Genomic DNA, 23419 nt, shown 5'->3' with positions numbered 1-23419 from the left:
AATACATCTATTAACATTTTTGAACACGAGTTAGAATTTTAAATATTGCAGATTTTGCTTTTATTTTTATGATTTAGAGGTATTTTCAGGAGAATGATTTGTGCAATCCATTAAAAAAATCCATCATGAGAAATTTAAATTCTTTCTCTTCTCTAAAAATATTTGCTTGCAATAGGCAGAAACACTGAGACTACTATATTGACCTTGAGCTCAAAATAGTAGGCACTTAACAATTGTTTGTTGTGGCAGTTTCTGATAGTGTTTCTACTACTGTAAATGCTTTCAGATTCACAAGTGTGGCTCTGAATTTCAGCTAAATGATTCTCTAAAACATAGATTTTTAAAAGGATGTATAATAATAGCCTTCCCACAGTAGCTGTGATCTGCCTCCAGTGTCAAAGCCTGACATAGCCCCACAAGTATCTTTCAGCCATGTCCAACTTCTCTCTCCCTCTTCCTCAAAGATGTTTACCCCTCAGAGCCTCCCAGTTCTGAGTCACCATCTCCCTGTCCTTTTTGAATTCCTATTTATTTCTTCAGGGCGCTCAGCTCAAATTTTAACTCGTATGTAAAGTCTTCCCCTACTTCTACAGACAGAGTTAAGTGCTTCTTACGTCCAGAGGTGTCAACTTGCCTTTATTTCACTGCCCTTTCTCCAGAAGCACAATGATTTCCTTTTTGTCTTTGTTTCCCATTTGGTGATGATCTCCTTGAAGGAGGGGGCTTTGTCTTTCTCATCTTTCTATTTCTAGCACCTATTACAATATTGGAGAGAAAGGAGAGGAGGGGAGTGGTGGGGCAAAGTCAAGTGGAAAATGAGCAGAAGGAAAGTGAAAGAGAAGACCAGAGGTAAAAGGCTCATCCCGGGATGCTTTGGAACTGAGAGAAATGACAGCTCACTCAAGCTATCAATACAAGCAGCAGATGACTTTCCCTGATGTCCTTTATCTCAAGCCCTAAACAAAAGACATCTGTTGAAAGGACATCCCACTAGGACTTCAGGAGCCCTGGCCATTGCCAATGACATTAAAAACATGTAAGGCATTTGCTTCTGAATTTTCCCTCTGTAGTTGTGCTGTTTCAAGCAGTCCAGGATAAAAATCTTGACAAAACAGATGGATCAAAAGCGCACACTCTTCACATTACAATCACTGTCATGCCTTGCTCCTATCTAGATGGTTTGCATGAAACAGTAAGCCAGGAAGAGTTGCATGAGTAAGTCCTAAGAAATAGTCCCATTTGAATCAGAATGTCTCCATTATTTAATGAGCCTTTAAATTTCAAAACCTTGAAAGTATTAAAAATGGGAATAATAAATAATAAATACATGAGTAATAAAAGAGTGATTTGTTTCTTTCTAAATGAGATATGTCATATTGAATTCTTTCTCTTTTAAAAGTTTCTAGTGATGAAACACTGTATCTTGGAGATGCATTTTGTCCTTAGGCGAAACAGCAGGTTTTGATGCTCTAGGCATTGAGTATATCTATAAGCATTTGCCTTTTTTACATGAAGCATCTCAAAAATTGGTACCAGAATCTGTCTCTGTCACCTGTCTCTGTCATCTGTTGCTGTCACCACACTGTATCAAGGTTCTGCAAACGGAAATGTCCTCATTGTTTTGTTATAAATAATTTTTGTCATGATCCTCTCAAGGTTTTGGGTTGAAACCAAATACTCAACCCAGTAGTTGGGCTCACCAGATATTTACTGAGTGCCTGCTTGAGCTTGACAAAGGTGACTTCTTTGCTTCTTTCCAATACTCTTTTCTGTGGCTTTTAAAAAAATTACTTCAAATTTTTCAGTTTGAAATGATTTCCAAAAAGTTGCAAAAGTAGAACAAAGGATTTATACATGCCTTCACCCAGATTATCTATATGTAAGCATCTTTATTTTTTTTGAGACAGGGTCTCACTTTGTGGCTCAGGTTGGGGTGCAGTGGCGCAAACACGGCTCACTGTAGCCTTTACCTCTGGGCCTCAAGTTATCCTTCCACCTTAGCCTCCTGAGTAGCTGGGACTACAGGTGTGTGCCACCACACCTGGCTAATTTTTTTTTTTAATTTTTAGTAGAGAGGGGTCTCGCTATGCCCAGGCTGGTCTTGAACTCCTGAGCTCATGCAATCCTATCTGCTTCGGCTTCCCAAAGTGTTGAGATTACAGGCATGAGCCACTGTGCCTGGCCAAATGTGAACATCTTCAATAATTATAGAACAATGAGGACAATCAAGAAATCCACACTGGTATAATACTATTGCCTAATCTATAGACCTTAATTAAATTTCACTAACTGTTCCACTAACGACCGTGTTCTGGGCTAGGATGTAATTTAGGATCACATACTGTATTCAGCTATCACATCTCCTTAGTGTCCTTTTAATCTAAACTGATTGCTTAGTCTTTGTCTTTCATGACCTTGGTGCTTTTAAGTAATACTGGCTTTTTTTTTTTTGGTAAAATGTTCCTCAATTTTAGTTTGTATTATGTTTCCTCATGATTAAATTCAGGTTATGCAATTTTTGGCAAGAATACAATAGCAGAAGCTCAGTTAGCTAGTTAAAGGTACAAAACCTATTTTGTTCCATAATAGAGATCATGGTGGGGTGGGGACGGTGTTATAAAAATAAGTCCTTATATGTGTAACTGAATTCAGCTAAGCCTGGATTAATACTCATTTATAGTTTGTCTCTTCATCCTTAACTTTTTTTTTGCCTCTATCTCTTTTCAACAAGGCCACTTTTGATAAAGAGGACTGGCAGAGTGCTGGGTTCCATGGGTTCAGGTATTTAATTCTGACATTCATCGTACTCCAGAACAGGTGTTTGCTGTCTTGTCAGAGTAGATAGCTAGTCAGACATGAGTGGGGCAGGGGAGGTCTCCTGCACCCAGGAATGTCAGGTGACCATCTCTCTAAAATAATAATTGGTCACAGCCAGCACCAGGGAAAAGCCGGCTCCCAGTAGATAGAAAACACCTGAAGCTGGTGATTAGCAGCTTCCCCATAAGATCTCAGGAGTCGGGTGAGTGGACTCAAGCATGCACACTAAGAGGGAACATGGTGGCGTTTAACTGATACATGACCTTCCTCCAGGAACACTTGACTGGTAAGGGAAAAATGCCTCACGTGAGCATGCGTGTAACTTCAGTGAACATACTGCGCAGAGTCCCCTGTCAAGTGCTGGCAGACCACTGTGCATACGGAATGCCAGCATATAAAGCCCCAAGTCAAAGGTCAAACCACGCACTTGAATCTCTCATGTCGCCTGCTTGGCCCTCTTCCAAGTGTACTTTACTTCCTTTTGTTCCTGATCCAGAACTTTTTTTTTTTTTTTTTTCCCGAGATGGAGTCTTACTCTGCCGCACAGGCTGGAGTGCAGTGGCGTGATCTCGGCTCACTGCAACTTCTGCCTCCCGGGTTCCAGTGATTCTCCTGCTAAGTCTCCTGAATAGCTGGGATTACAGGCAAGCACCACCAAGCCTGTCTAATTTTTTGTATTTTCTTTTAGTACAGACGGGGCTTCACTATGTTGGCCAGGGTGGTCTTGAACCCCTGATCTCAAGTGATGCATCCACCTCGGCCTCTCAAAGTGCTGGAATTACAGGCGTGAGCCACCATGCCTGGCCACTGCTCTAAAACTTTAAAATAAACTTTCACTCCTGCTCTAAAACATGTCTCATTCTCTCCATCTGCCCGATGCCCCCAATCGAATTCTTTCTTCTGAGGAGGCAAGAATTGAGGTTGCTGCAGACTCATATGTATTCCCTGCTGCTAACAGTCTGAGGCAGCAGAATAGTGATTTTGGAAGCCAGAACCCAAATAGCGGACAGTATGGTATGGGTGAGAGCGTGGCCTTTAGTATGAGACAGACAGGGCTTAAGGTATACCCCTGACAAGCTAAAGGACCTTGGGCAAGTTACTTAACCTTTGTGAGCCTCAGTTTCCTCAACTGTAAAATGGAGTTGCTCTGTGAATTAAATGAAGATGGAGTGTATAAAGTACTTAACAAAGTGTCTGGCTCAGAGAAGATACTTAGTATTAGCTAAAAATCTATAAAAGTAATAATAGCAACCTCAAACCACTCTCCAGCTAAATTCACACATTCTGCTAATGGATGGCCCTGGAGAATTGGGCCCTTAACAATGGTTCCTGGCAATACTGGTGGGTAAAACATATGATTAACTGTCTAGGGCCTGTGAGGACATCAACCTGTTCTCTCTGGCTTGGAGTAAGGCCTGAATAGTGGTGTTTATGTGCCCAGGGCAAGTTCCTTTGACAATTCTCTTGCCTATTGAGGAAGCAGTTTTTTTTTCTGTCAGGTTTCTTTAGGTCAGCAGCAGGATGGACTGCTCCCTCATGTCTACTCTTGTTAGGATATCTCCCAGAGGCAGCATATCTCCTGCTGGACACTGTATCTCTTTGAGATCCTCAATTCTCTTGGATAAACACCCAGAAGTGGGATTGCTGAATCATCTGGTAGTTTAATTTTTCATTTTTGGAGGAACCTCCATACTGTTTTCTGTAGCAGCTATACCACTTTGCCTTTCCACCAACAGTACACAAAGGTTCCAGTTTCTTCACATCCTAAGTTTGTTGTCTTCTGCTTTTTTGATAGTGAGCATTCTAACTGGTGTGAGGTGATATCTTGTAGTGGTTCTTACAGTTTATTTTAAATGAAACATAATCTTACCAGTTGTGGTTTTTGCCCACCATGGAGGTTTTTCAGTTGGCAAGCTGGATTCAGTTGGATTACAATTTGTGCTTTCGTTCTTCTCAAAGGTTTAATGGGACTCCTGACTTATTTAGGTTAAAGAAATGTGTTTTAGATGTACAAGTCCCTGCTATGCAAAGCAGAGGCTGAGCTAATATCGGCCCCATGTTCCCCATGGGACTGGACATCAGTCTTAAAGCAAATAACGAACCATACACCAAGGAAAGTGCAACAACGGAGGCGTGAGCAAAGGGCTCGCCTGCTGAGCTAGGTGGAGTGGCTAAACCATTCTGCTGGGCGTGGGGGCATGAGATCACACAGGACAGGGAGGGGTGAATAAAGTCTAGTATTTACTGAGTCCACGCTGCGAATGAGCCCCCAGGATTAATGCCCAGGTCTCAAAGAGTGAAATATACAGCACAGGGGTAGGAGACAGTTCAGGGTCCACTTTTGCCCCCCTGGGTCTCCCAAGCTGGGTGCTGCCAGAGCCATTTGCTGATGGTCTATCCCCCAAAGGGGGGGCATTTTTTGCTGGAGAGAGGCTGAAACCCCTCATCTGCTTCTCCTCTACCTTAAGCCTCCACCCCCAGCACATCCAAGAGCTCCCAGCTCAATCAGCCAAGGCTCCTCTCCAGCCCCTTCCAATCCTTAGCCCCACCATCCTCAGGGCTTCTTTGGCTGCCTGGCCCTCAGCACTGTCTCCTCTCCCCATTAATTCCTGCCCTTACCCCCTGGTTCCTCCCCAAGTAGAGTCCTGAGCCCACTCCCCAGGCTGCAGCCATCTCCTGCCTCTCAGGAGTCTGTCTGCTGCTGCTCACTTCTGTCAATCTTAGCTTCCATCACTTCCCACTCCTGTCCCTAGCCCAGCTTTTTCCTTGCAGAGGGAGCCCCTTCTTTCTGCCTGGTACTCCAGGCCAATCCAGCTGCCCCCGGCTACCCTCCTGCCTGCTGCTGTCTCTTAGGATCTGGGTATCCAACCCTAGTTCCCTTCTGCTGCCCTCTAGATCTAGGAGCCACAGGCCTTATTATTATTAACATATAGCTTTTGAATTTATTTTTATTTTTTTCGAATCGACTTCTTTCTCTTAAAAACTTTTTGAAGTTGATTAATGGGTACAAATATACAGATAGATAGAAGAAATATGACCTGGTGTTCCACAGACCAGTAGGGCAACTGTAGTTAACATTAATCTATTGTACGTTTCAAAACAGCTACAAGAGAATAATCAGAATGTTCCTGGCATACAGAAAAGATAAATATTTAAGGTGATGGATATCCCAATTACCGTGACTTGATTATAAGAATGTATTAAATGATCACATGTACCCCGAAGATCTGTACATCTATTATGCAGCAATAAAAAATAAATAAAAAGTAAGATAATTGCTAACAATGACGAAAAGTCTTTTGACATTGAAAAAAATGATTGGGCCAGGCACAGTGGCTCACGCCTGTAATCCCAGCTTTTAGGGAGGCTGAGTCAAGAGGATTGCTTGAGCCCAAGAGTTCAAGAACAGCTTTGACAACATAGCGAGGTCCCTGTTTCTACCAAAATAAATAAATAAATAAAACAAAAAATAAAGAGAGTCAGGTGTGGTGATACACGCCTGTGCTCCCAGAACTTGGGAGGCTAAGGTGGGAGGATCACTTGAGCCCAGGTGTTTGAGGTTATGGTGAGCTATGACCACGCCACTGTGCTCCAGCCTGAGTGACAGAGTGAGATCCTGTCACAAAAAGAAAAAAAAAAGAAAAGAAGGAAAGAAAACAAAGAAAAAACAAATGGTTTTCAAAACCACTGAGTAAATAATAATACAGGTGGTAGGTGGAATTAGCGACACTGTTTCAGTGGTACCCTAATGCTGGACATTTATGAAGCCCTGTGTTTCTCATTCAGTCTTCAGCAGCCCTATGAAGCTCAGGTATGTACTATTCCCAACCCTGTGTGCAAGGTAGGCCATATCTGGTCAGTCATGCACCAGGTTTTGTGATGAATTCCCCAATGTCACATGGCATAATTTAAAGAACTGGCTTTAATGGAGAAAAGCTGAGTTTGTAAAAGATGAGAAGGTAGCTATCTCCAGCACTGCCTTATCCCACTGAGTTTGGGTGCAGCCTCTCCCCCAGGAGGATGGGGAAGATGGCCCATTAAAGGTGGTTTGTTGTCTAGGCAACCCTGAATGAGATCCAGGGTCACCTTTGGCAACTGTGCTCACTGAACCATGATCCCCATTTTACAGATGCAGAAACAGGCAAGAGACATTCAGTGATTGGCCCAAGCCACACACCAATTCCAGGACCCAAATTCAAAACCGGTCTACTTTATACCTCAAGGAAAAGAGACAATTACATGAGGCAATCAGGAGAGGAAGGGCTCTGCTCTCTGTTTTCAGGGCCCTATTTTCCATCTTAGAGAAGGACCAGAGGAGCCAGCCAGCTCTGCAGTTCTTGGGTCCTTCCCTCTTCCATGGGCTGGCTGCCTCCCACCTCGGGCCATTTTGGTATCGAGGAAGTTCTGAGAGCCACTGCAAGCCCCTCCTCTGTTGATTGTAAAAAAGATTTGGCAGGACCCTTGCCATTCCTAACCCCTGCACCAGAGAATCATTCCCTGGATTAAAGATGACTTCTCCATTCTCCATTTTAAAATGTGTTATAGGGTCAGGCACAATCTCACGCCTGTAACCCCAGAGTTTTGGGAGGCCGAGGCTGGTGGATCACCAGAGGTCAGGAGTTTGAGACCAGCCTGGCCAACATGGTGAAACCCCTTCTCTACTAAAAATACAAAAAATAGCTGAGTGTGGTGGTGCGTGCCTGTAATCCCAGCTACTTGGGAGGCTGAGGCAGGGGGATCGCTTGAACCCAGGAGGTGGAGATTGCAGTGAGCTGAGATTGCACCACTGCACTCCAGCCTGGGTGACAGAGCGAGACTCTGTCTCAAAAAAATAAAAAAATGCGTTATAATCACTGACTGGGGTTCATGATAGAGTTATGTATAGATGTTTTTGAGATCTCTTACATAAGGATCAGGATGAAAACAGGAGCTGTTTCTTTAATTCTTACTACCCAATTTTTAAGAAACACTTTACTATTCTATTCAACTCTTCCCTTTTTCCCCTTTCTCTCTTGCTGGTTCTGAAAAATCAGTGTAGCCCCATAAATATGCAGAATGTGAAAAGCTGACCTTTCCTATATCTAATAAAAATCTTGGACAGTAATTGAAGTAATTTGGCTTGGGTAGTCAGGTTACATTGCTGCATAATATCAAAAGAAAGTCCATAGCAAGGAAATACAAGAGAAAATAGGAAGAGGGGCTGGAGAATAAAACTAGAACATTAAATAATGAGTAACTGAGAAACTAAAAAAATACCTTTTTAGAATTACAGTCTTAGAAAAATAGTCGAGGACAGTAATACTAGACAAAGTATACATTTTATGCATTTCTAAGGACTGCAAATTCAAAGAAAAGGAAGAAAATATCCCCTATTCCCCGGCATCTATTCATTAGACAAAAGCCTGACGAAAGCCACAGCCTTCGAGCACATTTTGACATGATTAGGTTCTCCTCCTGTCTCCTGTCTCCCCTTTTATCTTTGCAATCTGAATTTTAAAGGAATGTTGTCAAGACAGCAGATCGCAAACGGACAACCGTTTACTATCAAGTGTCCTAGGTATACTTTTTGGATTATCTTACTCTGGTCTTTATGATTTTATGAAAGGTCACTACACTTATTGTGGGTAGAAAGGCGATGTTGACTTTGCACACCTGGGTGTTGTGAAAGAGAAATGCTGGGTTAGAGTCACAAGTAACAAAGAGCAGCTTGCAGTCTGCATTTCTGGCAGAATCCTATCGCTCAGTGTCCTACCTTAACCTCATACCTTTGGCTATGGAACCTTGGACAAACCCTGTTCTACTCCTAGATTCAGTTTCTGTCAGGTTTTTTAAAGGTTATTTCTATATAAAAATAAAATCATTGGGAAACAGAAAAGTGGAAAAAAATGAAAGCAATCACCCATAATTTATCAAACATAATGATTTTTTATATTTTCTACCAGTCTTTCCTATGTATACCTTTCCTATGTATACCTTTTTTTCCCTTTCTTTGAAAAATGTGGTGGAAACTAAACTGTATGATTCAATTTTATATCCTGATTTTTCTTTTGGCAGTGTTTTGTCTTTCCAAATAAAAATATATTTGACTTTTAGCCATCATTTTCTAGGGCTGCATAATATTCCTCACAGATGACTTTTTTTTTGCTTTGTTTTTTATAATCTTCATTGACAGAGGGTATTTGACAGTGTTGGGGGCTGTTTCAGTATGTCACTAAAGGAAAAAGAAGGTGTAGCCGCAGGCCTGATGTTCATTTTGTATCTGTGATGAGTCACATGGCCAGATTTGACTGTAACTGTCCATTAACTATTGATTGTGTTCACTTGTAGAGGGATGAGGCCGATCTCTTTCTGCAGATCATCTGGGATCATAGCCCAATTGCTGTATTATCGTTGTTGGTATCTGAGTGGAGTGAGACAACGTGGGTAGAAGTGTCTCCTCTGTAACTTACTATCTTTGTGGCTGGGGAAGAGGTTCTTCGCTTCTCCATGCCTCCATTTCCCCAGCTGCTATGGTGTGAATATTATTTTAATGCTCAATTCTGAGAAGTATATTTTAACACATTTGGTATTGAGTTGAATGCTGCAATCAATGGGTACATTGTAATTTTTCCTTCCTTTTCCCTCCCTCAACACTCCCCAGAGCTATTACAATCAATAGTATTAGTACAGAAGAAATTTAATAATACTTGCCTTACAGTGTCTGTTGTTGAAAGGATTAACAGAAATAAACATAAAGTGTTCTTAGCACTTGGTAAGAGCTCAGTTAATGGCAGTAATTATTTTATTAGTAAAAAAATCTATATTGTTCTTAGAAGAGGAGAACATTTATTCTGTATAGAATATTTATTATAAGAAATACATTATTTGTAGGTCACATACTTAGTTTAAATGCTTGCTGCTTGGAAAATTCCTCAACATCTTTTGTTAATTAGAGATAGCACAGGGATGACAAATAGGTTTAACTTCATGTGCCAAGCCTAATTTTTTGATGATGATTGTCAGACGTGCTGTGTTTCGAGAACTGCTGAGGCAGAATCTGAGCACAGCAGACAAGAGTGCCAAGGCTGATTAGCAATATCTTTCCCAGGCTTAGGAAGACAGAGTGGCAACACATACACTGTTTACCATCTCTGCATTATGGTGTTACAAAACATTCCTTGGCAATTCATTAGGCGTTAGCCAGGCCATGGCTTATCAATCAGAAGTTTCATCAGAATCTTGTGGCAATAGACCACCTCCAGGTCCAAGGTGGAAGGCTGAAACCCACACAGGTGAAACTGAAAACTCCAGCCCCAGCAGAAACGTGGGAGACTTTGCACCATCAGAGAGGACAGAGCTTTTGCAGTGACCTTAATTTTTCTCAGCTCTTGTTCTGCTAATGCTCATTTAGGTCTTGCCTCCTGAGCCTCAAACATCCTGTGCCTTGGCCTTGCTAGAATTTTGCTGTTGGGCGAATGATCTGCTCTCCTGGTCAATCCCTTGACTGCAGCTTGTTTTTGTTCTCCTTTGCTGTGAGTAAATGGCTCTAAGCACAGGGCCCTTCTTTCAGAAAGGGCAATGGCGTTGGAAGGGAGACTGTTCATTTTATTCTGTGATCCTTGTTATCTGAATCTCAGCTTTTGAGGTACTTAAGAAATAAAATAAAGCATTACAGGGACATTGATGAAGTCTTAAATGGAAAGTTACATACCATTTCTTGAAATATTCTGGTAGTCCCTGTGATTACAGTGGTTTCTTTTCCGTAAGCGAAGGTAAATAGATTTTTCTTTAATTCTGAAACAAATATATATGTATATATTTAAGGTCAGGATACTCACATAAAGAAGTTTAAAAAAACCATGTTTCATCACGTTTTTAAAAAAATACGGTTAAAACAAACTCAAAAAATCAAATCTCTGCTGACAAGTTTTCTCTGAACTGTGAATGTAATATTGGCAGTTGTTATGAGAAGCAGTTCTATAAAATTGAGTTGTATGGGTATCGTAAGAATACTGTTGAAGACATAAAACTTTTCTTTTGTACGAAGACCTCCAGAGTCATCCCTTTCAAATACTTTTTACCAAGAGCTGCTGCACATTTCTTGAGCAATTCCTCATCTTTCCCGACTCTGTTATTTTGAACCTGACCATGTTTCCTTTCTTTCTTTCTTTTTTTTTTTTTTGGTTGCTATGAAGCTGTGGTTGACACTACTATTGTCCTTCATCTTTATTCTCCCTTCATGCACTATAATATAATTTTTAGCAAGACCAATGTCTGTCCAGAATGAGGATTGCATTTTCCAGCTTCTCTTGCAGCTAGGTGTGGCACATCACTAAGTTCTGGGTGAGATGAAATGGGATCAGAAGTATCCAGTGGCAATTTCTGGTAATGCTTCTTAGGAAATGATTGGATGGTGATTCTGGTTCCTTCTTTGTACCCCTTCTCCAGTCTCCTGCCCAAAATAGGAAAGCTGCCGTCTTAAACTATGGGAATAAGGTTGACGTTGAGAAGGCAGAGGCGTGAGCTGGAAGGAGCCTGGATCCCTGAGAACTGGGTAGAGTTGAGCTCCCATGTCAATTCCAGACTGCACATTTTCTAAACCTTTCTGTGTGAGAGAAATAAACTCATATATGTTGAATCTCTGTTCCTTGAATCTAATACTAATAAACACAGAGCTTATAGACAAATTTGACACCAGTATCAAGCTATAATTATATATATTTTAAGTCATTTTCTTGGCTCCCTTTTGTCTCATCTTTGATTTTTCATTTTCTTTTGCTTAATTTAGATGTAAGTACTTTAATTAATGCAACAAAATTTAGTTTAAATATAATTAAATGTAATGTTCTCTAAACTTTCATAGGCTTTCTAAAATCTTTGAAACAAGACCAGATGTAAACTAAAAAATAATAACTTAGCTCAAAATATTTGAGTAATCTTCAAATGTATTTTATCTTCTTTTCATTATAGTAAGTTCACATCCCACAACCTTACATATTATCACCAATTATTAAGTGTTATGTGAAATCTTACTAATTGTATTACAGTGCTTGGCAACTGTCTCAGTGCTTCAGAAAGGTAAGCATATATTGTGTTGGGCATTCAGTATGCATAGAAAACAGTATCCTTTTTTTGAAGTCTGAGAAAACCAACGATAATGTTTTTTAATAGAAGACCAAGATGCCTGAGCAATATTTTAAGTGTGAGATTTTTGCTTTGTAGTAGAATTTGAAGGTGAATAATGTATTTGTTTTTTAAAATCAAAGCTACCCATGCATATAGCTTAAAAAGTAATTTACTTAATAGATGTTTGTTGAGCACCTGCTACATTCCAAGTATTATTCTAGGTACTGAGTTATATTGGAAAATTAAAATACATGATCCCTGCTTCTGTGTTGTTGATATTTCAACAGGAAAAGACCAACAAAAGAACTAAACATTACAAAAAAGCAAATTATAGAGTATGCTAGAAAGTTATAAATTCTATGAAAAAAGGAAATGATAATTAGAGTAGCCAAAGGAAGTCTAATTGAGAAGCTAAAATCAACAAAGATTTGAGGTGGTAAGTCTCATAGAACCAAATAACTTACCTATGTGTGTATAGAAGACTTGTGATGATAAATAGCAACCCCACACCTCCCTCCACTCTCCATTTCTCCATTTCCACAGGCAACTAATTCCAACCTTAATTGGCTGGATCGTTTGATATCTTTCTCCTCATCTCTAAGTAACATACTTTTAAGGCTACTTCTTGATTGTTAGTCTTTGACATTACCTGTTCACTTTCTACTCTAGAAGAGGATTTAGCTATTGACAACTAATCAATGGTTGCTTTCTATTTTCTTTCTAACTTCTTTATTTCTGTAGAGTTAATAACTGCCTTTTGTTTCTTTCCTTAATTTTCTAAGTATTTATCATTGTATTAGTCTATTCTCATATTGCTATAAGGGAATACCTGAGAATGGGTAATTTATAAGAAAAGAGGTTTAATTGGCTTATGGTTCTGCAGGGTGTAAAGGAAGCATAGCAGCATCTGTTTCTGGGGAGGTCTCAGGAAGGTTCTACTCGTGGCAGAAGGCAAAAAGGGAACAGGCATGTCACATGGAAAAAGCAGGAGTAGGAGAGCAAGGGAGAATGTGCTACACGCATTTAAATGTACCACATTTAAATGACAAGATTTCATGAGAACTCACTCCCTATCCTGAGGACAGTACCAAAAGAGATGGTGCTAAGCCATGCATGAGAAATCCGCCTAATGATTCAATCACTTCAAATTTTTTGCAAGCCTAAAACTACTTAAAAAAAAAAGCCTATTAAAAAAAGACCCTACATGGCTGAACTCAGCCTTCCAGCTGGCCCATCCCAGGCATGTCATGTGAGTGAAGCCATCTTAGATCCTCCAGCCCAGCCCAGCCATCAGGTGACATCATCGAGTAACCATAATGTCATACAGAGAGGAATAATTGGCCAGCCAAGCTCTGCCTGAATTCCTGAACCCCCCAAATTGTGAGATATGATAAAACGACTATGTTTTAAGGCATGAAAGTTTTGGGGTAGTTTGTTACACAACAATAACTTAAATCTGTATTAGGGTTCTCTTGAGGGACAGAACTAATGGAATATATATATAAAGGGGGGTTTATTAAGTATTAACTCACGCACCCATAATAGGCTGTCTGCAGGCTGAGGAGCAAGGAGAGCCAGTTCGAGTTCCAAAACTGAAGAACTTGGAGTGTGATGTTCCAGGGCAGGAAGCATCAAGCACAGGAGAAAGATGTAGGCTGGGAGGCCAGGCCAGTCTCTCTTTTCACATTTTTCTGCCTGTTTATATTATAGCCTCACTGGCAGCTGATTAGATTGTGCCCACCCAGATTAAGAGAGGGTCTGCCTTTCCCAGTCCACTGACTCAAATGTTAATCTTTGGCAACACCCCTCACAGACACACCCAAGATCAATACTTTGTATCCTTCATTCCAATTAGGTTGATACTCAGTCTAAACCATCACAATTATAATCTTTTTCCCTCACAAGTCTGAAGAAATTGATTGACTCATTCGCTTTTAGCCTCCCCAGCATTGTTAAGTATGAAGCAATTCTGTGTCTTGATCCTTTGAAAGCCTATGGTAGCATCTTGTTCCAAGTGTTCTGAAATGTTATGATGGCAGGCTTGGTGTGTGTTTGCTTTCATTCAAAGTGTTAGACCTTCAATAAACCCTTTCAATCTGGAAACTGATGATGTTCAGTTTTGAGAGATGTCCTTAAATTATTTCATTGATTATTTCTTCCTTTCTCTTTTTCACCCACAACTGTTGGGTCATGTGAACTGGTCTTGTAATTTTCCTTATTTCTCTGTCCTATTTTCATGTCTTGGTCCTTTTTCTCCATTTTCTGGATAATATCCTTAACTTTATTTTTTAACCTTTCTATGAATATCATCTGCTATCACCAGAATAATTTCCAAAGACCTTTTTGGTTCTCTGAATATCTTTTTAATTTTAATGTTCTTGTTTTATGAATGTAGCAACTTCTTTTATCCTTTTTTTGAAGCACTTGTCTACTATAGAATTCTTTTATCTTTTTGAATATATTAATTTCAGTTATTTTAATATGTAGGCGATTAAACTTCCTAAAAAGTTTTATCCCCCTTAGTAAATAGTCGCTGTTTTCCTGTTTCTTTTTTCCCCTTTGTTTTTGTATTGTCTTTCATGTTTGAGGTTTCCTTCAGATATGTGATGATCCTGGGTTGTTGGCTTATATTTAAATATTGAAACTGGTTGCCAGCTAAAAAGCTGAGTGATTTTGATTGGAAACTGGGCCCCTGGCTGTGCTTGTTGACTACAGCCCTCACTGCAAGGTGAGCTGTCTGGGCCTTTCTTGGGGAACCCTGCTGTCAGCATCTGTGGGACTCTCCTCTTGGGATGTCCAGACTCCCCAGGGAAGGATCTTCTAGTCTGCAGCCAGGAGAGTACAGGCTGGGTTGGCAGCACTCTGGGGCATGTGGAGAAGGGTCCTCAACATTTAGCATTCATGTGTTTTCGTAGGATATTCCTCTCCTCATTTATGTTTGGTGTCTTCCAGTCCAGAGGCCCTTGACTTTAGTGTTTCCAGAGAATAAAGCTCTAGTCATATTCCAGAGTATGGGAGGGGCAGTTGACCACATGTGGAGAGTTGGAAGGAGTCTGAGGAGCTAACTACTCTTCAGCAATCTTCCAACCAACACTTCTGGTTTAGCCTCACCCGCATTTCTAGAGCTCCCACGTGTAACCAATCCCCAAGTCTTCTGGGGCTTCTGCAGTGTGAACTGGGTTGCTTCTTGGCATTCCCTCCAACCAGCTTAGGATGCAGCTCTCCTGAATCTACTAAGTCAGTTACCACTCATCTGTCTGATTTCTAGCTTCCAACATTTTGTGGCTGTTGGCTCTTCTTGTTCTCTTTGTCCTCGTGGACAAATTCATTTACTGTTGTTAGAGTAGGGCTTTTCAAGGGAGAGATGTAAATGCTTGTGTTCAATCTGCTATCTTACTCAAAAGCCTGAAATGGATACCTTACACACTGCGTCATTTATGCCCTCTGCCTTGAGTATTTTATTATATTTTGGAAAAACAGATGGGAAATGGACACTGGATCTGAGTTTGATACTAAAATAGTTTTATGGTCAATAAAGAAGGGTTTTTTTTGGAGGGGGGGGAAGTAATTCTTACCTATTTAGTCACAAATGTATTTTTGATCATTCTAAGAATGGAATTTATGTACCAAAATATTGTTTTGCTCACGTCCTGCTCATGAAGAGTAAATAGTGTAGGTATTAATATTATAGATACAGTTAGTTGCACCTTTCATTATAAGAATATAGAAATCTTTACCAATAGGAGATAGTTTTATTAACATTTCTGACTAGAAATAGCATCTAGAATTTTGGGATGAAAGTCTTGCACCAAGCACTAGAAAGTATTTCACACAGTAAAAGATACTGCTTTCTTTCATCCCCATCCCGAATCTATAGTCTCTCTTATACATTTTAGGAATTGCATTTCTCAGGGAGTGCTCAGAAATCCTGAGTATATAGTGGGATCAATATAATATTTTGATATGTCTGCAAATTGAGAAGATAGCTTAATAGAAAATTATATATATGCAGGGTCTTGAGCTTGTAGTCATAGGACAAGCTGAGGCTACTAGGATGCTATGCATAATGAGGCTAAACTATCATGATCATTCTGGCCTCATATCCTCCTCCTCTTACTCTCCTTTCTCCACAAAAATCCCGTGTCCCAGTGTGATCTTTTATTTTTCTCTTTCTGCTCTGTTGTATATATCAAAACCCGGTCCAATGTGCTAGGAGGAGGTGACTGCTTTTGGGCTTGTAAGTTGAGGGATGCACAAGAGGGATACTTAAAAGTTCTTTTCTCCACACTTTGCCCAATGCCTACAGAACTGAATCCTCAACTCCGGGCATAGGCGTGGAAGTGAGCCATGTTAACTTTCCAGTTTCACCAGCTCCTTCTACTGGAGGGCCTGGCAGTACAAGCATTTCATGTGAAAACACACTGGTTGGGTTTTGATTTCTAGCACCATAATTCAAAATGAGTAAAACTCAAACAGAATGGCTGTTACTCTTCCCAACATTGGCTCAGGGAGCACAAAAAAATCACTTCCTCTGAGAGCTTCCTAATGCCTCCCCCCACCGCATTTCGGTAGAACAAAACAGTAATATCAAGAATGGGCCTCAAGAGTAATGTAGACAAATTAAACAGGTTGATTTAAAATGGAATAAACAATTGCCTCCTATGTTGACTCAAGGCAGAACCTATTTGGAGAGAGGCAAAAATGGAGTGCTTCCAAAGGCTTTGTAGCCTGCCAGAGATCTCTGAGGTAAACCAGATGTGATACGATTCAAGCAAGAGTGATGTAGCATGTTCTGATGAAATTTTTTAGTAAATGTCTTTTTTTTTTTTTTGAGACAGAGTCTCTCTCTGTCACCCAGGCTGGAGTGCAGTGGCGCGATCTCGGCTCACTGCAACCTCCGCCTCCTGGGTTCAAGCAATTCTCCTGTCCCAGCCTCCTGAGTAGCTGGGATTACAGGTGTGCACCACCATGCCCAGCTAATTTTTGTAATTTTAGTAGAGACAGGGTTTCACCGTGTTGGCCAGGCTGGTTTTGAACTCCTGATCTCAGGTGATCCTCTTGTTAGGCAATTTCTGACTCTGTCCAGAGGCACAGCTTGCTTGGGTATAAATTATGAGGCTCTGTTAAGTTGCATCTTAGGGAATAAGTCACAAAAAACAGGCTCCAGCAGTAGGGTTGGTGAGAAATACCTGGGGACATTTGATGTGAAGGGTTAGGGATGGGAGTAAATTAGGATAAACTTGGGTAACTTAGAGACTAGACAGGCTTTAAGGCTTTATCCAAGGACATTTTCTGCTAGGAAAATTTAAGAAAAGGCTGGATAACTTTCTTTCTAATGTGGATGGAAGTCAGGCCATCATAGGGCCAGGGAGATAGATTAAAGACCTTTTAAGATTCCTTTCAGTCCTTTGATATTAGCCACATCCCAGAGTTCTGTGTAACCCCTAACTCACTGCATCATAGAACAACTAAGATGCAGTCTCAGAGAGTGATAAACATACAGAATATGACTCACCGTGGACTCAGAGAGACTGGCAATAGGCTAATTATGCAGAGGTGAGGATGGCTACAGAGGAGGTCCTAGGAGTTCACATACAAAAAGATTAGCAGGACAGCATGACAAATTTTGAATTTGGACCAGAAAAATAGTACAGGGAAATAGACTTCATAGGCATTGTGTTCAATAATTCATGAGCTGCTAGGCTCAGACAAGGCTTCCTACCTGTTAGGTTAACCTCTCACTAAGATTTCCTCCCCTCCTGTTCTCTGAGCTTGAAGCAGTTGTAGCTCTCTCCATCCCGGCCTTTCCCAGCTCCAGATTTGATTCTAGGCCACTGTATTAGGGTAAACATTAAACTGTGATAAATTGGAGACATTTAAGGCTGTGGATGCTTATACCTCTGAAAAGATTAGTTGTGACATAGCAGATGGTTTTAATGACCTAAACGGCATTTCTCAAAGGATGTTCTGTGAAACACCAGTTTCTTTGAATTTTTCTCATAAAACACACACACAAATTCTACATCGTTCTGTGGTCAAATAAGTTTAGGAAATGTTTTATATATTTTTGAATGTTTTATACTTTTTTGAGGATATACAATGCTTTTTCGCATAGTGAAGGCTCTAATAAGCCTTATACCAAATAAACTCGTTTCCCTTTATTTAAATTAACATTTCCAAAACTTATTTGACTTAACACATCTTTGAAGAAATGTGTACCCTTTAACATCTTGTGGAACTCGTATTTCACAGAAGAGTTTATGAAGAATATTGATGAATTATCTCTGAGATCTGTATTTAAGCATTGAGGTGGCCTAAAATCTCAAGTTCAGTTGGTTACAACAATTCTACTAGAGAAATCTGTAGAGTGTTCATTTACTTTGATTAATCTAGGTTGCAAAATTACGTCATTCTGGGCAAAAATTCACATCAAGGTTTGACTTATCATTAGCCAAATTCACTTCTTAGCAAATCTCTTTGTTTCATTTTTTCCACTTGGCTACTGAATTGATGTTTCTTTTAAACTCATTTTCTCCTATTTGTTGATTACATATGGCTAATATTTTAATGTTAATTTTGTGATTTAATATTTTAATTAATTTTGCTAATTTCTTGCAGAATACTTATTATTGGACACACTTAGAATTCCAAGGGTTTAAGTTACGCTGATTTATTTTTACATATCACATCATGCAGTTGCTAATTCAGCTATACTCCTTTGCCTATTTCCCCCAAAATGGTAATCCCAACAAATCTTATTTGATTTAGATAATCTGACAAAATGCACGTGAAGGAGGTTTGCAGATTGTAAAGCACTCTACAAGGGCAAACTGATATCCTTATGAGCTGGTTCAGCAGTTCTTTTATTGAGTACCTGCCATGTGTCATGTATTGTGCCAGGTAAGAGGGCTACAGAATGAAGTCACCTGATTCCCACACTCAGGATGCTCAGAGTCTGGGCATGGGAAGGTGGAGCGTGAGACAATTAGTAAACAGGTATTATAAGTCCTTCATTGGTATTGAAGGACATGATAGGATCTCAGAAAATAATCATCCAGTTAGATGGGGGTCAGTATGAACGGGCTGTCTGGAGGGGTATAAAAAACAAACGTAGCTGAAGACAGAGAGGCTGGGGGATGATCCCTGAGGGGTAGGTGCTGCAGCATGGGCAGAGGGCAACTAGATAGGACAGAGACAATGGGCGATGCCTATGAAAAGATGCTCAAACTCGCTAGTAATCAGGAGGTTACAAGTGAGAACAACAATACAATGTTGTTGTTATAGTGGAAAAAATTAAGAAGATGAACAATATCCAGTATTGGCCAGGGTGTGGGAAAACAAATATTCTCATACACTAATTGTGGGAATATAAATTGGTATAGCCCTTTTGGAGGCCTTATTAAAATTAAAAATGTAAACATTTGGATCCAATAATTTTTTCTTAAGAAATCCTCACACATATTCCAAAGAGTCAGTATAAAATGCTCATTGCAGCATTATCAAGAACAATGAGACTCTGGATATAAGTTGGATGTCCACCTGTAGGAGAAAAAAACAGCTATACTATGAAACACTATGCAGTATTGGACAAGAAGGAAAAGAGCTCCAAGAAGTATTGTTAAGGTGAAGCACTGATTTACAGTCTGTTATACATAATACGATAGCCTTTATGGGAAAAATCCCAACAAAGTGTTTATTTCTTCATGTACAAATGAAAATACACAGAAAGGGCCTGGATGGAATCACACTAAACTGATCACAGGGCTTTCTTCTAAGAAAGGGAGTAAAACTGGGGACAAAAAGTGGAGACTTCGGCTTTTTACTTTATACACATTAATATTTTTTGTGAAATGAAAATATATTCATATTTTGAGTAATTAAAAATGAAAATTTAAAAATAAATAGGGACAAGGGGAAGTCATTGCAGGTGAAGGGCTTTGTCAATATATGGCAGGGAGAGTCCCTCCACCAGGATCCACGGTGTCTACAGATGGTCCTTCTTGCCCAAGGATGGTGCCTCCTTATGCCTGGGTCCCATCCCTTCTTGCCTTCTTTAGGCCTCATTCTCTCCTTCATTCCCTTTCTCTGACTTTTAGATCGTTCTATCAATACAAGAATGCTGCAGGATTTTCCATTTTAACAAGTCTTCCTGATCTATTATTCCCTTGCTGCTATTGCCCCATTTCTCTGAAGCAAAACCCATTAAAAGTTGTGCATGCTCACCCGAGCTGATGTCATCACCTCCTGAACCCATTCTCTCCAATCAGGCTTCCAGCTTCGCCCCACTGAAATGTTTCTGCTCCAGGTCTCTCCAGGTTCCTGTCTTGCACACCCAGTGGTCACTCTCAGCTCTCATCTTCCTCTGCCTCCCCCAGCATTTGGCCAGTGGTCTCTTCTCATGTGGACACACTTTCTTTCCTTGACCTCCAGGACTCTAAGCCCTTCCAGTTTTCTTTCTACTTTCAGGGTTGCTACTTTTCAATCTTCTCTGCCCAGATCTCTAAATGTCAGCATCCCCTAGCCTCTCTGTCTTCAGCTATGTTTCCTTTTTATACTTACTCCTTAGAACAAAAGTTCTCAAACTTTTGCTCTCAGGACCACTTCACACTCTGAAAATTATTGAAGAACTCAGAGAGCTTTTGCTTATGTGAGTTAAAGCTATCAATATTTATCACATTAGGTATTAAAATTGGGAAATTTAATTGTACATTTAATTATCAATTCATTTTAGATTATTATAATAAACCCATTACATGTTAACATGTCACTTTTTTTCTGAAAACAAATATATGTTTTCTAAAACCCTCTAAGAAGACATTGTTTTACATTTTTGCAAATATCTTTAATGTCTGCCTTAATAGAAGACAGCTAGATTCATGTGCTTCTGCATTCAGTCTGTTATGATGTTTTGGTGAGAGTATATTAAGAAAATCTAGTTTTGGCTGGGCACAGTGGCTCACACCTATAATCCCAGCACTTTGGGAGGCTGAGGTGGGTGGATTGCCTGAGCTCAGGAGTTCGCGACCAGCCTGGGCAACATGGTGAAACCCCGTCTCTACTAAAATACAACAAATTAGCTGGGTGTGGCGGCGTGTGCCTGTAGTCCCAGCTACTCGGGAGACTGAGACAGGAGAATTGCTTGAACCCAGGAGGCAGAGGTTGCAGTGAGCCAAGATCACGCCACTGCACTCCAGCTTGGGCAATAGAGAGAGACTCTGTCTCAAAAAAAAAAAAAAAAAAAGAAAATCTGGTTTTATATACATATGTAGTTGGAAAAGGGAGGAGCACTTCAGTATCTTTTTTAGATAACTATGGATAGTTGTCTTTGATTCTACACAAGAATTCAACAAGTAGTAGTTTCTTAAAGGTTGATTAGTTGCAAGGTGGAATCTGAAATTATATCAATGATCTTTTATACCTTGTTACATTAAAATGCATTGGTCTGTCTTGCACTTTTAATGAATCTTTTACCCATGCATTATCTTAATCATACACTAATATTTAGAAAATATTGGCTCCTGAGTTATGAAGATATTTCAAATGTTGATACATTTAATGCTATAATATCAAAAAAATCATTTTTGTTAATATTGCTACATATCACATTAGAAGAGTCTTAGACTATTAGGAAACTGTCAAGTTCATACTAGCAGATGCAAAGTTTTCAGAATTCAAATATTTTCTTTGAAAGCTCAAATTTTATGATTTTCAACCAATACTGTCAATTATTTTCCTTGAAACTACAAGCTCATTTCATTCATTTTAGATAAAATACCCGCCATATATCCAAGTCTGAAAAACCATGATTTGTTATCAAGTAATTTTTCAGCAAAAATGGTGTTCCATGAAAAGTTAACTCAGCTCTCATCTCACCTACACAAGTGCTTTTCCCTAAGACAGCCATCATACTTTGTTAATTTATTATGTAGTACAAATGCTTTATGCATATTTCACATTTCATCAGATTAAATTATTTAAAAATCAATTTAATAAAATTAATAATGTTTTTTCTGCTTTGTACTATGTGACATTTTAAAGGGAAGATGTCCCCCTCTTCTTTTAAACTGGGAGTGTGTGGAGGTGAAGAACACAGAGCCTACTAATAAGAGTTTGGTGCCAGCGCTTGATTCACGCTAATGTGTCAACAGTTCTACCTACCATTGCTTTTGTACCATCTGTACCAACGGCTACATAGTGAAAAGCCAAATACTGTTTTAGTATTGTTGTGAAAGTAGTTTTTTACTTGTGGACCCCCTGAGAGGGTCTTAGAGACCCCACAGGGGTCCATGGACCACACTTGGAGAACTGCTGCTATGGACACTATCCCACTCCAATCAGCCTCACCCAACTTCAGAGGACCACCTCTCTGGTTAATTATTTGTTTTGCAAAGTATAATTATAACAGGGCTAATCATTTGCAATTATATCACATGTAATTTGCGAATAATGGATTTAATAAGGTTATTAAGCCCATTAGTGTTTAGTACTTACATGTCCTTTTTTGAAACATGAAATTAGGTTAGTAAATTTTAGCTGCAATTCCCTACTCTCCAATTTTCTAGCTTTACTGCCCCAAGTGACTTGGTTCAGTGTTATACACTGCTTTTCAAAATTATTCTCTCATATAACATCTATTGGGTAGGAGAGAATAGATAACCTTTAACGCTTCGATTCTAGGACACATCTCACTAAAGATGGGTTTAAATGCCCCTGAAGAGCATTATTGTGCCACTTATAACAATGGCTTTGTCTGAGCATTTGCTACATCTTTGGTTCAATATGCCAAATTTAAGCTGGAGGCAGAGGGAGCAACATTTAATCTAGAAAATGTCATCTGGTTTGCACTCATTTATGCTGACTACAGATCTCAGTCTTACTTCTCCAGCTTGGTGTGATAATTTTGGTAGCTGCTTTTGGTTCTTTTGGCCTTCATTGCTTTTTATGATGAATTTTAGCTTTTTACTTTTTTGAAAAAGCCCTATTGCTGCCCTGTTTTTCATCCTTATCACTTATCCTTGTCTGCAGAACCCTACTGACTGGACTGACTCCTGGCCCCACCTTCAGAACAAGGAGATATGAACAGCCAGAAATGCTCAGTTTAGATGTGTTGGGTTCAGGTGGCTATTTTTGTTAAGGACTTAGACGCCTGTTTTCCTCTTTTGGGTTTGCTGGAGAGATATAGTAAACATAAAGGACAATAATGGAGTCCCATGTTTATTTAACAGCCTGTCAAGCGCTCAATATCACACAACACAGGGCTTACTGTGCATGAGACTGCACCATACCACAGGCTCTATACCTTGGCCAAGCACTGTTCCAAGAACTTCAGGCTCTGACCCATAAAATTAGCCATGTCTTGTCTTGAGGTACAGGCTAGTTAAGGAGTAGGGGAAGACATAGTGGGTAGCGGAAGCAGGAGCATCTCTCTTGAACAATTTCCCTCAGTACTTCTAAAACGAGTAGCATCATAAAGTAGGATCATGTTGCCCAATAACCA

General features: G+C 39.8%; 1 protein-coding gene across 3 annotated transcripts in view; it reads right to left on the bottom strand.

The window, feature by feature from the left end:
• AOAH (acyloxyacyl hydrolase) overlaps nt 1–23419 on the bottom strand; it is a 211623-nt gene that overhangs the window by 45289 nt on the left and 142915 nt on the right. For all 3 annotated transcript variants that reach the window (XM_030796658.1, XM_030796656.1, XM_030796657.1), the window contains one exon: nt 10508–10590. In XM_030796658.1, coding sequence (XP_030652518.1) covers nt 10508–10590 — 83 coding nt within the window. The remainder of the gene's footprint in view (nt 1–10507; nt 10591–23419) is intronic.

This window comes from Nomascus leucogenys, chromosome 17 (assembly GCF_006542625.1).
Source record: "Nomascus leucogenys isolate Asia chromosome 17, Asia_NLE_v1, whole genome shotgun sequence".
Lineage (NCBI taxonomy): Eukaryota > Metazoa > Chordata > Mammalia > Primates > Hylobatidae > Nomascus > Nomascus leucogenys.
This window is presented reverse-complemented; position numbering and strand designations above follow the sequence as displayed.